The 17,558-nt window shown below is 36.4% G+C and overlaps 1 protein-coding gene across 2 annotated transcripts in view; it reads right to left on the reverse strand.

Moving 5' to 3' along the window:
* Window positions 1–17,558, reverse strand: part of LOC110110569 (protein root UVB sensitive 1, chloroplastic) — a 58,142-nt gene that overhangs the window by 6,899 nt on the left and 33,685 nt on the right. Inside the window, exons 5-6 of one of the 2 annotated variants that reach the window (XM_028701151.1) lie at window positions 16,447–16,559; window positions 11,799–11,927 (exon numbers count right to left, since the gene is read on the reverse strand). In XM_028701151.1, the coding sequence (XP_028556984.1) occupies window positions 11,814–11,927; window positions 16,447–16,559 (227 nt within the window). In that variant the 3' untranslated portion in view covers window positions 11,799–11,813. Of the gene's footprint in view, window positions 1–11,798; window positions 11,928–16,446; window positions 16,560–17,558 lie in introns of those variants that run through there. The other variant, XM_020842098.2, reaches the window with a different exon arrangement.

The following is a 17,558-nucleotide window of genomic DNA, read 5'->3' on the forward strand; positions in this document are numbered from 1 at the left end:
GGTGGTTTGAAATCCCGAAACAATTCCCTGGATTTGGGAAATTAATTTGCTGGATATGGCAAAGGAGGGGTTACGGGTAAGAGGGGATTGAGGGAATTTGAAATATTTCCTAAAGTAAGGGGCTCACTTAGGAAATAATTTAAATCAAAGGAGATGGGGGAGTTTCGGCTGTGGAGGGTGGGGAAAGAAATATTAATTATTTCCAAAGGGAATTAGGAAATAATTAAGAAACAAATCCTAAGTGGTTCCCATAGGGGCTGGCGGCATACATGGCTGATGGGGAATTAATTGAGAGCAATTTGGGGATTTCTAATTTAGGATTTAGAATTAGGAAATAGTTAATTTAAATCCTCTTGAATTTAAAATTCAAAATAGATTTAAGTCACATACTTTCCTAAAATAGAAGAGTTAATTTAGGAAACAATTTGAATTCAAATCTTGGAGTATTTGAATTTCAAATTACCCAAATTAATCTTAACCTTAAATTAGAAAATACAAGAAAACAACAAAGGGGATGGGAGGCCGGCGGTTAATGCCTTGGCCGGCGGTAAGGGGTGGGTGTTGTTTGGCCGTGGGGTGTGGGGAGGAGGGTGAGGGATCGGATGAGGGGTTTTGACCGTGAATGGGAAGGTGATGGGTGGGAAGTTTTGGAATCTTGACGATGGTGGTGATGATAGGAGAATAAGATGAAACCACGAACCCGGCCGTCTCCAAGGTTGGTGGGTGATACGCCAATCTCCCTCTCCAAGGGATCTCTCCAAAACTCTCCAAAGACTCTCAAAGGCTCTCAAACAGCAATGCAGAAAAATTTCTTCATAATCATTCATTACTCAAAACGAAGGAAATGAGGCTATAAATAGCCGGGTACAAAGACTCAAGAAAATAAAAGACCAACTTGCCCTTTGGGCTTACATGCAACCACTCCCATGAAAGGGGTACAAAGGGAAATAATAATGACACCTAAGCAAATAAGAAAATGCATAAATAAAATAAAATACAATCATGACTCAGAAATACAAGGACTCGATCGTGGCCGTAGATCGGCGGCCACGTCTCTGATAAACCTTCCACGTTGATCTGATGTCCCCATCATTTGTCTTTTAAAATTTAATTTGCATTACTAAACTCAAAAATTTGTCTCCTCAATGCCTCCACCTTGCCCTCTTTTTCTTTTGTAAGTTAACTACAATGCACATCTCAAATTCTACAGTTTCTTCATTGCATTTTCCAAATACATTACATAAAATCAATTTAAATAAAAACAATTTACCTCGTAACCTCCATTCTACATATACTCGATGAATCCTAAAATATAATTGGTGTATTTGCTTTAGAAACTTTTATCAACTTTTTAAAAATCTGAAAACTTTTATCAATAAGCATTATCATACAAACAATTTGCTTACCTCTTTCTTCTTCCCTAAATTTCTTCTTCATTCAATTTGTCTTTTTATTTTATTCACCCTTTCTCTGTTATTTCCTCTACCAAATATAGATCCTACACTTAAGGCAAAAACTCAGCTCAATATATACCAATTTCCATTACTTAAAGAAAAAAATAAAACTATTAATATAATCACTACCTGTTTCAATACCTGTTGCTCTAAACAATTTCTAACTTAAACTTCTGTTCACTGCTATGCCCACTTACGTAGGTCTTTTCCCCGCTCATTACATCTCATCGTAAATCTATGAACTCACAAGTCTTACAATATTTGCTCCCAAGTCCAACTCTAGGACTTTTGTTTCTCACTCAGAATACACTGTGCCAAGCCTTGTAACAGTGTCTCACCCGCACACTGCTTCAGTCTTCACAAAATTCCCTTCAGCCGTTGTTTTCTTGCCGATTTCCTTCACAGCACTGTGCCGCTCACTACCATACAACACTGTCGATTCTTCCTCCCAATGCACTATGCGGATCTCTTCAACAGTGCTTCCAATGCTTGCTTGCGTAACTTCTGGCTTGCGTGAAAGATAAATTAAATAAGAAGATATGAGGGCCCACACAATAACTACTATTTTAACTTCCTCACAGCTAAGGGATGCATCTAATCGGAATAAGGGAAAAACATTCAATAAACAATAATTAATTTTTAGTATAAAATAAAAAATGTTCTTAATCCAAAATTTCTTAGACTAATGAACAAAAAATTTGAATATATCAAAATTTATTATTGAATTTTGGGGCAAATCAATTTAGCCCTAAAATAAAAATTAAAGGGAAAAGGATGGGGCGATTGGTCCAACATGATAAAAGATTGTAATGAGATTGCCAATACCATTCATGCTAAATCCATATAGACACTCCATTAATTACCTAATTCACTATATTAAACAACTATTTATTGGTCATTCAAAAGTTGGGTATCAACATCATCAGCCATATCAACTTTCTATCTTCCTGAAGGCATTATGTCATCTGGATTATTATAGATTACTTCTCAATGTGAGCTAAGAAAATTCCTCTGAGGTCAACATCGATAGCATGAGATTACATAGTCAACAGATTTGAAAAATCATGTCAAATCATATAGCACAATGACACTAGGTTCAAAAGCATCAAGACCTACAAGTTCATTAAGCTACCTAAGATGAGTGGTGCTAATCATCAATACACCATCCAGGAGCAAGTAGCTCAATAAGGTATTTAATAAGAAATTGAATAAAATGCTCAAGAAAATTCTTTCTAAAAAAGAGGTAATAGAACAATAAACTAATGAAATCCTTATTACATTCAATAAAACATCAAACCATGCAACTCCACAGTTATTCATGTTTGGACTTTGGAGCAAAGGCATTATTTCCTCTTAAGGTCGATCTACCAACTCTCTGTGTTTCCATCCACTATGGCCTCACATGAGAGGAAAGCTCTCTCTTAGATATTGAGGAGCTTGACGCCTTTGATGAAACATAACTTCAGGTCCAACAAAACAGAAAAAGTAAATGTGTAAGAATGACTAGATCCCATGATTATATAGTTAACCTTAGGCTTACATGGTAGGAGAACAATTTTTGATATTCCAAAAACTAATCATTCCTCATCATGTTGGAAGAAAACTCTACATTTAGGAAAATATGTTAGTCATCTGATAAGTAGACGGGGAGCCGACTGGCTCATTAACACGAATGACAAGCAAGGTATGAAATTATAAATGGTTGCTACCTATATAAACATCACGGATAGCCAACTAAAATAACTAATATGAATCCAGAAAGCCCCAAAAGTTGTTGCACAATACATTGGCTCAACATTCTCAAGTGACCAAGTTAAAGGTGCCCCTCAGCCTAATAAGCCAAGTGGTGGGAAAGTATCATAAACAAAATGAAGGTACAAAAGTTCCAGCAGCCAAAAAGGCGTTGTCTCTAAATTTTCTCGCAATTTTCACTGTTTTTCCTGCGCACAGTTGCTGTCCACTGTTGGAGACAGCAGTTTTCTCCTTATTTGGCTTCAGTTTTGGCTAGGAACTACTTGAAATCAAGTATTTCCTATCACCTTCCTCATATTCGCCTCTTCTCCCTTCAAAATCAGCCCCTCGGCGATGAAAATATTCCCTTCTCCCTCCGAAATCAACACCCCTTTGGTCATTTCCCAGACTCATCTCTCTAGAAAGTGGCTCTAGAGGTGGCATGTCGTCCTCTCTCAAGAATCTCCACTTCCGGATTTCTTCCCCCCCTAAACGGGTTCGGATATCCTCCTCCGATATGGCCTCCGGTGGTCTCTTTTACTTCCGATGTCGTCGGATTTGTCTTCATCTCAAGTAATTTTTTTAGCATTTCTTCCATCACGACGAACTTCCCCTCCAACCTTTCATTATTGGTGGTGATTTGATTTGAAAATCGAAAAATCTTCCCTTTAAATCGAATTTCAATTGTCCGACTTCGCCTTTCAAGACTTCTACCTTCTTTCCGGGTCATCGTTCTTCCCCACAGATCTCAAGTAACTCACTTCCGGAAGCCAAAAGCACGCTGAAAAATCAGGATTTCAGCCGCCTAAGGTCCCCAATCGATGCTCTGATACCAATTTGATAGGAAATACTTGTATTCACAAGCAAACCTAACCAAAAATAAGTACCACAACAAAGAAAACTGCTGTTCACAGCAGTAAAACAGCCAAAAACAGTGGAAAAATAGAGGAAAACTGCAGAAAAACTCAAAGCAAAACTTGTATTCCACTAGGCGATGAATAAAACAACAAAGATATAATTTGTTCTTCAATACGAGAGGAAGAACAACTCTCCAATATCCGGAAATGCCAAGAGCCCAAACCAAGAAACCCTAGATCTCAAACTTTCATTCAAAATTCAAGATGAGAATCAATTACCACCTCATCTCCTAATTAACCACAAAGGACAATTACAAACTTCCTAAAACAGCCCCCCACATTCAAATTTTCTCTCCTAAGATGAATTAAGCCAAGCATGGCCCACTTAGTGATCCCTGGTTTTCGTATAAGGGAAAAACATTCAATAAACAATAATTAATTTTTAGTATAAAATAAAAATGTTCTTAATCCAAAATTTTATTTTTGATTACCTGGTTTTTGGGTATTACATTATATGTTCTTTAATTAAATGCGGATGAAATTTCTTAGACTAATGAACAAAAAATTTGAATATTTCCAAATTTATGATTGAATTTTGGGGCATATCAATCTAGCCCTAAAATAAAAATTAAAGAGAAAAGGATGGGGCGATTGGTCCAACATGATAAAAGATTGTAATGAGATTGCCAATACCAGTCATGCTAAATCCATATAGACACTCCATTAATTACCTAATTCACTATATTAAACAACTATTTATTGGTCATTCAAAAGTTGGGTATCAACATCATCAGCCATATCAACTTTCTATCTTCCTTAAGGCATCATGACATCTGGATTATTATAGATTACTTCTCAATGTGAGCTAAGAAAATTCCTCTGAAGTCAACATCGATAGCATGAGATTACATAGTCGACAGATTTGAAAAATCATGTCAAATCATATAACACAATGACACTAGGTTCAAAAGCATCAAGACCTACAAGTTCATTAAGCTACCTAAGATGAGTGGTGCTAATCATCAATACACAATCCAGGAGCAAGTAGCTCAATAAGGTATTTAATAAGAATTTGAATAAAATGCTCAAGAAAATTCTTTCTAAAAAAGAGGTAATAGAACAATAAACTAATGAAATCCTTATCACATTCAATAAGACATCAAACCATGCAACTCCACAGTTATTCATGTTTGGACTTTGGAGCAAAGGCATTATTTCCTCTTAAGGTCGATCTACCAACTCTCTGTGTTTCCATCCACTATGGCCTTACATGAGAGGAAAGCTCTCTCTTAGATATTGAGGAGCTTGACGCCTTTGATGAAACATAACTTCAGGTCCAATAAAACAGAAAAAGTAAATGTGTAAGAATGACTAGCTCCCATGATTATATAGTTAACCTTAGGCTTTCATGGTAGGAGAACAAGTATTGATATTCCAAAAACTAATCATTCCTCATCATGTTGGAAGAAAACTCTACATTTAGGAAAATATGTTAGTCATCTGATAAGTAGACGGGGAGCCGACTGTCTCATTAACACGAATGACAAGCAAGGTATGAAATTATAAATGGTTGCTACCTATATAAACATCACGGATAGCCAACTAAAATAACTAATATGAATCCAGAAAGCCCCAAAAGTTGTTGCACAATACATTGGCTCAACATTCTCAAGTGACCAAGTTAAAGGTGCCCCTCAGCCTAATAAGCCAAGTGGTGGGAAAGTATCATAAACAAAATGAAGGTACAAAAGTTCCAGCAGCCAAAAAGATTTGATGTCCATATAAGTCCATATGACAGCACAATATAATTAACCAATATGAAGGAGACTACAAGGCAACCATAGTTAAGTGTAGCTCACTCTCCTGGTTTCATGTTAGATTGCCTTGGTTATCCAAGCAATTTGATAGTAGAACTTGGATAGATGATGTTGGTTGATCCTTTAAAATTCTGCTATAGATTTTGGTAAATTTGCAAACAAACAATAAATTTAAAAAATAAAATAGTAAAAAGGAAAATATATTTATGAAATTGAACAAAAAATACCTATAAATTTAGATGAGAAGTTTAAAAATATTTAAGTATGAAGTTAAACGATTCATTATCTATAACTTGGAAAACAATATTCAATTATATGCTCCACTTTGTTCTAGCTTTGTAGTTTCTTTTCCATATAGTCAACAAACTCTCAGAATAAATCATTTCCAAACTGTTCCAACTGATCATAATTCTTTATTAATAATTATGAATCCCTTAATGTTATCATGAAAATCAACATGAGTTTAAATCTACCCTAATGCCAATTGTATGGGCTTATTAAATAAGAATAAAGACATTGAAGTTTCACCATCATGCCCCTACACTTTCAACTAGTCCGAAATTGCCCTTGTGCCTTGTGGGCTCCAAAAATTCGGCCTCGGCCTTCGCCTGCTCGTTGCTTTTTCTTCGGCGAGTGAGTTTTAACGAATTTAAGTTCCTGGGTAAATTTTGGAAGATAGATGGGTTTGTAGATAAGACACTACTCAAAGATTTCACTCTTTTTGTGAGGACTTTATGATCTGAGTTCTGGTTTCCTATAGGCCCAAGCCCCTATAGTTAATTACCACTCCCAATCACGAGAGAGAACTTTTGATTAAGGCTAGTCATCAATCAGATACGTAGAGAATACGTGTTATCTGGCATATAGTAGCAGCATTGGGCTTGGATGATATTTAAAATTAAAAATTTCACAATCTTGCACTTAAAGCGGATGGTGGGGGAATGAATGATAGACCCGATCAAGATCCCATGGTTCTGTCGTCCCGGGCCATCATGGTCCCTGGTCTACTTAGTCAGAGGAGGTAGTCGACCCAACCTGACAGAAGGATCCTTTTCGGCAGCCATGGGTTGCTTCGTCCAAGGATACCTTATAGACCTGGGGTGAATATTTATCTAAGGGGATAAATTTGAAACCACCTTAAGCTAACAGAGGGCTTTGTGCTCTATCGATCATATCCTATTGATTCATATTTCAAGGATTTGATGCCACTAAGGAGCATATTGGCTCTGGTCATAACCAGTATTTCGTGGTGCCATTTCGCAGCAAAACCACATGGTTCAGAGGGCCCCAAGTCATAACCGTTTATCCTGCGGTGTAATTTGGAGGCAAAACCACCGGTCAGAGGACACGTATCACGTCTTTACTAGTAAAAAATTGTCTGAGAATGGATCCTAGTGATATTCTCGACTAGACATTAGTTCTTTGTGAGCTGAAGTAAATTTTAATTTGTCCACTTCGGCAAATTGTTGCAGAGGGTGGATGAATTTTACTTTAAGTGGTTGATGATTTAATTTCAATTTTAAATATTTTGAATTTTGGAAGATTTTGGAATTTTGGACTCTTTGGAGCATTGAATTTCGTAGGTATTTGAGTGACATTTTTAAATTATTTGGAATGAACCCCTCCGGTTAAGATTAGCATTCAACACGGCCATCATCGAGGTGTTTGGGGGCATTTTCATTTATGAAATGAACCTTGTCAACTCGACCAAGCTGTTGACCAAGGATCGAGTTTCTCGGGCTTCATGCATTTGTTTATGAATTTTCTTTGTTAAAGGCCTCGAAGGCCTAATATGAATGCATAAAATAAATATTCCGGTCAACTTCGTGACCGCATATTTATCCAATGGTTTGAACCCTGTCTACTCCTATTTACCTGCTTAGGAGGATTGGGTTTCGTAGGCTTTATGCCATTTATTAGTGAATTCTCTTGATTATAGGACTTGAAGGCATAATATGAATGTATTAAAACAAATACACCGGTCACCACAACCGTATATTTGTTTGAAGGTTCGAACTCTGTAGACTCCTATTGATCCGCATAGAAGGATCGGATTTAAACTTGAATCACTTATTGATCCGCGCAGCATCCCTATATGTTACGTGTATACCCATAACACGCTCGTCGGGGCCTATGTAGGTGTTTGTTTTTATCGATGAATCTTTCTTATAAAGGGCCTTGAAGGCCTAATATGAATGTATAAGATAAATATATCGGTCGACCTCGTGACCGTATATTTATTTAATAGTTTGAACCGTGTTGAGAAGGATCGGGTTTGAACTAAGATTCATCATTTAGCCCGCGCAGCATCCCTAGACGTCACGTGTATACCCATAACACACTTACCGGGGCCAATGCGGGTGTTTAATTTTATTGATGAATTTTTCTTATAAAAGACCTTGAAGGCCTAATATGAATGCATAAAATAAATATATCGGTCGATCTCGTGACCGTATATTTATTTAATAGTTCGAACCATGTTGAGAATGATCGGGTTTGAACTTAGATTCATCATTTAGCCCGCGTAGTATCCCTAGACGTCACGTGTATACCCATAACACACTCGCCGGGGCCCATGCGGGTGTTTGGGAATTTTATAATTATTTATTAAACATTGTCGACTCCTATCTACCTGCTTAGGAGGATCAAGTTCAAATTTATTGAAACGCGCAGCATTCCTAGACGTCACGTGTGTACCAATAACACACTGGAGCCCATGCGGGTGTTTGGGATTATATTTACCCCTTGTGTACCTATGTGTATACAAACTATAGTGCATGTGCAGGGGTATTTTTAAAATATTATAAACACTTTCTATCTGCTTGCATGGATGTTGCAGATCCGGTGGCGTGGCGTAGCAGCTTCTGGATTGAGTTGTTCGCTGCTTTATACAGGTAGACTGTCGTGCACTACTTGTTGTTTTCTGTAGTGGATCATAGTGCACTACCGAATCTCCTGATTTTGGATATAGGTGAATCGTGGCGTTATCACCTGATTGCAACGAGATATTTCATTGCTTTAATACAAACTCCCTTTTCTCATTCGTTGGAAGGTCTTTCTTGAAATTTGTGACCGGTGCTTGAAAAGAACTCCTTCCAAGGTCTTTAGTGTAGTAGAATTATTACGTTCGGTGTTTGTGGACACCAGCACTATTTTCTTCTTAAGTATAGGACTAAGAAGAGACTTTATAATAACAGAAAGTTTAGTTCTAATTTGTTCAAACATCCATTCCATTCTGCCAGGGGGGGTGTCCTTTTCCAATACACCGAGTTGTCTTTATACCCGACATACTAGCAGCATCTCAATCACCACTGTCGTACGTGATATATGTACTTGTGTCCACAAGGGTTCGTTATACTTATGATATACCCATTGTTGTTATCCACAAGTAGCTCGTATTTGTTTACAGGGACCTGTTGTATTCACTATGACCTCTTGGAAGTGTTCGTAGGAGAGCCATTGTTTTTGCATCATATCCACCTTTCACTAATCTCAGGTGGTTCGATGTACTTATTTGCCAAGACGGGTCTTCCACTATCAATCGACAGTGTTGCCTTCATCAGTTAACAGGCGTTGTTGCTTGTGTTGGGGATTCCAATAGCGCATATAGGAAACTTATAAGCATTATGCAACCCTTTGTTGTCCTTGCAGGCATGGCACATTTACCTCGTAGGGGCTCATATGTGCTTCAAATGCGTTGCATTGTGTATGTTTGCAAGAAGCTTTGTTGTTTGTAGATGTGAATGCATTTGTTCATGTCTTGGTGTTGATCGTAGAACATTGTCATATTCACTGCATATTGGATTCTTATTTGTTGCAAAAGTGTTGTAGGTTGTAGGAATGCACTGGCATTTTTCTGCATCACATCTCTTCTACTATTACTTTCAAGTACACTGCACTTCTTATACATGATCGTTGGTTATCTTGCGTTATTTGTCATGTTTACATTCATTTTCTCATGAACATAATTGATATGCTCATCTATGATTTGCTCTGCATTGTTCAAAAGTTCCATGTCAAAATGCATGAGTCTTTGCTTATTCATTTGCCTTTGATCTTTCTCTCTGATACATCTTCTTGGAGTTGGATAATTATCCGTAGTAGGGATGTATGAGCTTTCCCTAACTCATTAGGACTCATTCATTGAGCATCTATGTTCTGATTACTCATTAAACTAAAATCTGGTTCCAATCAAGTACTTCATTCAGACTTAAGCTCTTTAAAATTTATTTGAATATGAGTCTAGTTCGAGCTCGAGTTCGAATATAGTACATGCTTTGAAGTGAGCCTCTTCCATTTGTTTGAGTCCCTTGTGGTCCAACTCAAGTCTTTGCTTGAGTTCAAATATTCAAGTCATGTTTTGTTCACTTCTTATTCCAGTTTGAGTTAAATTTAAGTCCAATTTGTTGTCACTTGTTATAAGTCCAAATTCATGTTCGATTTCATTTAGATTTGAGTTCATTTAAGTTTGATTTAGGCTCAACTTTATGTTAAGTTCATTGTCCCAATCAAGTCCTATGTTTGTCCAAATTAGATCCCATGTAAACCCAAATTTTGCTCAAGTCCACGGTGTCTTCAGACTGAATTTCGGCAACCTCCCGGCGTCTCCCCCGTTTAGGGGAAAAATTTGAGAGACTAGCCTTCCCCTAGTCGCTACTTGAGCGCTTCGGGTAGGCGTCTAATGACACCGCGGCCTCCTTTTCTTTAATCCCCGCCTGCTACATGAGCGTTTAAGGGTCTTGGGCACCTGTTGAAAAGAAGCACAGAAATTTCCCCACGTGTGGGTACTTAATTTTGTCCCCCTCACGCTACATGAGCGGTCCGGGGATTACCCATCTCGTCGCAAGCGTTGTGCCGACTTCCCTCCCTACTACGCTACGTGAGTGCGTAGGGGGTTTGCCGGCTCGTCGCAAGCCACGAGATAGGGATTTTCAAGTTAGAAATTTTATACCTTGAGGACCGGCGGTGTGGAAGGCACAAAAACCGAGGCAAGGGAGGAGGGCAATCATCTCTTTTTTATATTAATAATAATTAATTAACAAATTATTTTTAAATAATCACTTTAATTATAATTAATTAAGATAATTAATTAAATTTTATTAAAAATTAATTAAAATCATAAGTCATAATTAATTATAACTAATTGATATTAATTAATTTCGGCCACGAATGAGGCGGAGAAGCACACGAACGGGAGCAAGTTACTTCACAGCTGGCGAGCTCTCGATCTTGCCTTCGATCCGACAGAAGGGAAGCCGTCGATCGAGTGAAGCCGAACAACTACAAAGGGGTCGGAGAAGCAAACAAGCAAGCTCCTTTGTTTCTTCCGATCAATCTGTTGCAGCTTCCGATTCGAAGGAAGGGAAAGTCATCAAAGGACAGAGTCGAACAACACGAAGGAGTAGAAGAAGCAACGCGAAAGGGAGAAATGGGAGAGAGAGAGAGCAGCCGAATCCCTCCCTTCCTTCGGCCTTTTAACGTCGCGAGGAGATCGTGGGGGATGCGATGTAAGGCGTGGTCTCGATGTGTGAGCGATGTGCGGGCGTGCGCTGCTCAGGTACAAAATGTATTTATTATTATTATTATTATTATTATTTTTGGGTGTCAGTTACAGGTCAACATGCCTACGCTCATCACTCTTTCTACTCGAAATCGCTCTCGCTTGTGATCCTCGAACCCGTAATAGACATTATCCCATGCTTGGATCCTCGCATTCATGCTTTTGTTCTTTGGATTTGATACCTCATGGCTTTGGCATCCCATTCTCCCATTGCACATATAGTCCACTCAACCTTAGCTACCTTTCATCAAGGGTGATGCCCTTGCAAATTTGGGTTGCCTCTAGTTTTTCTTTCCCCATGACAATCATTATTTTTTTTTCTTCTTAATTTGCTAATGGGAATAATTTGATAATAACATGATGACGATCAAATATCTCAGCAGAAAATCTTCAATCAATTGCAAATCAAGCATACATATATGAAAATCTCAAGCAAAGGATGATGAAAAGAAAACTTACCAACAATAGTGAAGTAAAGAAAGGAGTGCCAATTCAGAGATCTCATCATCTGAAAAAAATAAGATTAGGTTTATCGTGAAGGTTGGAAGGTTGAGTTCGTACTGCCTTGCTGAAAAATATAAACTGAGCGGAGGAATTAGGTTAACCTGGAATGTTCTCTTGGATTTATTTTTGAATAATCATTACAAGTGATTGCTACTACTGCTAAGTTCTCTAAGCAGTTAATTACTAAGATCCTTGTTGAAGTAGATTTTATTATGCCTTTAGTTAAAGAGATTGGGATTAGTTTCACAACTTCACATAATATTTTAAGGCTCGCCTGAAATTGAGAAAATCATCTTTTATTGATCTTAGCACTCAGGAAATAAGGGAGCACACAAATAGACAAAACTTACCTTCAAACATTGCAATCATATTTCCTACTATGTATGGTTTGATTTTCACCCAAAACTTGGAATCAAATTTAGATTTTGGCATGGAATCTTAGCCTTCCTTGGTTGGCCTTAACCCAAAGGAAGTGGTTGCCTCATCTACAAGCAAGATCCAGATCCAGAAATTTATTAGTTCCTTATGATCATCCTACTATTGAGGATATGATGGTCCAGATTCACAATCTTATGAATTTGATAATATTATTTCTAATATAGAAGCACAAGTGGATAGAATATTATAAATCTTGTTTTTTATGAGGCATATATAAAAATATAATATATCAACACTCTCCAAGGTTAACCAGCATTCAAGCAAGACACTGTAAAGAAGAACTATTTGGGTTCTTCAAAACTATTTTTTCGTTTTTATCAAGTTATCTTTGAAGTTATATGCTGATATTTTTTCAAAGGATAATTCATTGATCGGTTAGTTGTAGCTAGTTGGTCATTAAAAAATTGACTATAATTGATGGGGGCCTTACAACTATAATATATTCAATTTCTAAAAAATTATTGTAGCCTCTCAGAATTGCCGACTGAATGTAAAGGCCTTATTGAATTGACACGGGCTACCTTGATAATTGATCACAAGCATAAAATATGAAAAAAATATTAGTTCAAGATATTCTGACATGATTTTGATCATGATGGTCTTAATAAATAATGACACTTGGCATTTCTATTATATTTAAATGACAAAATTATGCATTTTGGATTTACAAAAATATTCAAAAATCATGACAAACAAACATTCCTATGATGCACCAACACTTCTCCTCAAAGAGGTGTGCAGTGTCCGACATGTATTCGACACGACACACGTCCGACACTTCTCTGACACATGTCGGACACGCCGAAAATGTGTCTAATTAAAATAATATACTATACAAATTGGATATGTGTGTCCGACACAAGCATCTTAAATATTTTATGAATTTTTTTAAATATAATTTCTTGTATTTAAAATTTTTAATTATTTAAAATATAAAAACTAAATTTATTATTTCTTATTCACAACACCAAATTAATCGCTCGCACTTAATACCTCATCCATCTAATATTTTCATTTTCATTTCTCCTCGGCAGTGAAGGTATTTTCATCTCCTATTTCGATGAGTGATAAACGACATCGACGTCCGACTTTCGACATCCTAATATTAATAATCTTAAGCTCATTAGTATATAAAAAAATTATCTTTTTTATGTTTACGCAATCTTTTGATTTTGAGGCTTACGCCTCAAAACGCCTTGAGGCTTACGCCTCGCCTCACGAATGAAAAACGCCTCAATACCCGAATACGCAATTTTAAACATTGGATGCTATATACAAATTAATACATTTTAATATTTCAAAAACATCCCGATGAAAATTAGGATAGGATATCTTTAACTTTTTTTTATTTCTCATAATAACATATGTTTATCTATCATGGTGAACAAACATTCTAAAAAAAAGCTATGGATGATAACATGTGATGCATTTATGGCAACCACTACCGAAGAAAGGGTAAGTTTAAGTCAACACCTACGAATAGTCCGCCATCACAAGGATATCATTCCTTTCTTAGAAGTCAATTTCAAAGGGTTGTGAACTTACACACTAAAAAAATCTTGTGAAAAATACACAAGAAAAGCAAAAAAGCACAAGAAGCAATTCTTATTTAACATTATCATCCAAAATCAAGTCCTTAACACTACAAAAGCTCCATATTTAAAAGAATAAGAGGGAGATATCAAAGTCACTAAACTAAATACTCAAACTAACTATTATATGTGTGCCTAACACCAAATTATAACTTATCACCAGCCTTATGGATACAACCATCTACAACCCTACCACTATTTGTATACCCACCACCAAGCTTTAACATAATGGACCAACATAATGCATAATATAAGAAATGAACTAACATAATAGGTCCAAAATATAGCATGAACCAGAACCCAAGATAACCCAAAAAACATTCAAGGACGCAAACACATGAAAATAACAATATTACACCTTGCCTTACATAAAAATACTCATACATAGACTTTCATAAGAACAACATAATCAGTTTTATGTACAAGAATATAAATCATGAAATATATATTAGCTCCAAAATTCATCCTACATCACTTCTCTTCTTTCCCATGTTGATTATTTTCTTCTTTCTCAAGTTAAGTCTCCTTTCCAATTGAAAATCAGTCATTCCTTGATTGAGTTCCAAGAAATTTATCGTGATGAATTTGTGGATCCAGTTCTCTTAGGACCTTCATTGAATTAGTACCTCCATCTTCGAATGTAAATTTTGACTTTGATTGCCTTATATTGATCTAAGAAATAAATTAATATTTATGAAAATAACTCCTAATCACAAAATGGCATTCATTATTTCAATTCATGAAATTTCAAACAATTTGCACATCGCCTTTTATTTATTTTTTAATTACTAAAGCTTTAACTTTGAATAGAGATGAGTTTGCATGTTCATAGAGGATCTGTGCACTTTCATCCTATTTTGCACAATGTATGAATGATTTATAAACAAACAATTTGCATTAACTTACAATGAGCTATAATAAGTATGAAACTGATGTTAATGTATTTAGCTAATAAACAAAATTTAATGAGGGAGATTTTGATCTAGTTAAAACTAAACTTCAGAGATTTTCAACTAAAACTCTTAATAAATTAATCATCAAGAAATTTGAACATTATAGAGTTGTGAATAATAATAATAATAATGCTTATGTGAGTGATCTTTTTATGGATGCTGGAATTTTTCTAGCGTTCAATGTGTTGAATTAAACATTGTATGGTGGGCAACTCAGAGATATTTTTTCCCCCTCTACAGATAGCATTGACATGCAAGTAGTACTCGTAAATACAACTTTTGCTTATGATGCAACCATTATTGAGTTAACATCCAAGGTCACATGATCAGTGGCAAACCATCATTTCATTACTAAGTGGAGCAAATCTCGTTCCTTCCATGGATGAGTAGAGTAGCTAAAGCAGCTTGCCCTCATCTTTTTTGTATGTTGTAGAGTTTTGTTCGTTGGAGTCAAAATTTTCAAAGTCGGGAAAGATGATTCTTGATGTATTTTTGAGTTACCTTGATATTTTGAGTTTAGATCGACCATCTAGTTATACTTAAAAAATTTAATTTAGTTCAACCATAGTGTTTCCAATCTTCTTGTTGTCATGCATTTTGGGCCTTTCTGTTTTTTATCACTCTATATATTGTGCCTTATGTTGCGTGTCATGTGGTGTTGTGTGTCATGTGGTGTATCATGTCCGTGTAAGTTGTATAAATATGAGGGTTGAGCTAGCCAAGCCTTTTCTTGCCTTAGCCTAGCCCAATCACTCATTTTAATCACCCCACATATGCTGACCACCTTTTTGACTACCACATTAGCCATCATGGAAAAATACCCCTCACTCTTCTTTATCTTAGTTAAAATCAAAATCATAGATTTAGTATTTGAAATCAACTTTTTTTACTGCCCTATGTTGGAAAGCACCTGTAAGCTATAAAAAGACATCGAAAGTCTTTATCTTCCATTACCATGGCACAAACATTCAAAACCCTAAAAACACCCAAATAGTGGTTGATATCTTCAGTTAAAGACTACTTAAGATTGTAAGTCCAAGCCTCCTATGAATTACAAGAAAGGACATAAACCAACACGACGAAGGATTGTTTGTAAAAATCAAATTTAGTTATCCTTGTGGGCTCCGAAAATTCGGCCTCGGCCTCCTCTCGCTTTTCTTATTCGGCGAGGGAGTTTTAACGAACTAAGTTCCGAGGTCGTGCGGAGTTCGGCGCCGAACAGGTGAGTTAATTTTTTTTGTTTTATACGGCAGGTCAACAATCCTCACTCCTCGAATGATCGTTTTAAAGACACCCAAAAATTAGATCACCATTAGCTTAGTCTCTTCATGGCAACCAATAGGATACAGACGTTCATTATCAAAAGTGAATAAGAGGTGTTCAGTTATGACTCACTATATCATAGAAAGGCAACAGAGTTAAACAATTCAAAACCCTAAAAACATCAGGTGAAAGCTTGCATACAAAAACTTTGAAACACATATTGAAAGCATATTAGAGGTCAACATTAAAAAAAAAAAAATGGTATCAGCCTCCTTACTTCATGCGTATTTATCTTGATATATGGTAGATTAATAAAGAACGGTTCTTCATCGTTGACCTCCTTTATAGAAGGAACCTGCCCACTCCATAGATATTCACTAAAAACCAAACCTATGGAAAAAAAAAAAACATTAGAAAAAGAATAAAAAAAAATTTGATTCTAAACATGGGCATGACAAAATGAACGATAACTAATCTGCAAATAAACAAAACAATATAATAATATAAACACCTCAACCTAAATCAAGGTCACTCAAACATCATTCATTTACAAAACAAACACTATCCATGCGTTCGAAATGTCGAAATTAACTTAAAAAGAGATCAATATTGGTCTATTTGCTGCACGAAAGAAAAATGTAGGATTTGCCTATGGGCAAGGTGATGACACAAAGTTCGAGATGCATGTGAAATGAGAAATTGTTCGTATCCGCAAATCTCTCCATAAATGCTGCTCCTCGTACTTGTATCCCTCCACTCTTGATTTTCACTCATGCATCAAGAACCTTACCATGCTCGCATCACCCTTTCTCCTTTTCCTAAACCATTGACCATGCCATATTCTCTCTTCCATTCCTACCTGATGCCCTAGTTAACAAAAGCAAGAAAATTATGATAGTCAGTGTGGGCTTAAAAAATTCACGCACCGGCCTCTCCGCTCCATTCTTTCTATTGACGGGGAGAGTTTTAATGGATTTAGGTTATGGGGTAGATTTTCAGAAGGCAGATTGAATTTTAGATAAGAAGTTACTCAGAGATTTCACCCTCATTTTGTGAGGACTTTATAATCTGCATTCTGGTTTTCCATGGGGGTGATATGAGTTCGAGTTTTTATAGGCACAAGCCCCTATGGTTAGTTACCTCTCCCGATAACGAGAGAGAACTTTCAATTCAGGATAGTCATAAGATAGACATTAAATATCTAGTATATACTAGCCAATTATTTTAGGATTTGAATTTGGTTTTGAATTTTGGAGTTTAAGATTTGAAATTTATCACAGTAAACTTAAAATGGGCGATGGGGGAATGAAGACGGGCCCGATCAAGATCCCATAGTTTTGTCATCCAGGACTGTCATGGTCTACGTTCTACTTAGTCAGAGGAGGTAGT

This window comes from Dendrobium catenatum, unplaced genomic scaffold, assembly GCF_001605985.2.
Source record: "Dendrobium catenatum unplaced genomic scaffold, ASM160598v2 fragScaff_scaffold_1639, whole genome shotgun sequence".
NCBI classification, from domain to species: Eukaryota; Viridiplantae; Streptophyta; class Magnoliopsida; order Asparagales; family Orchidaceae; genus Dendrobium; species Dendrobium catenatum.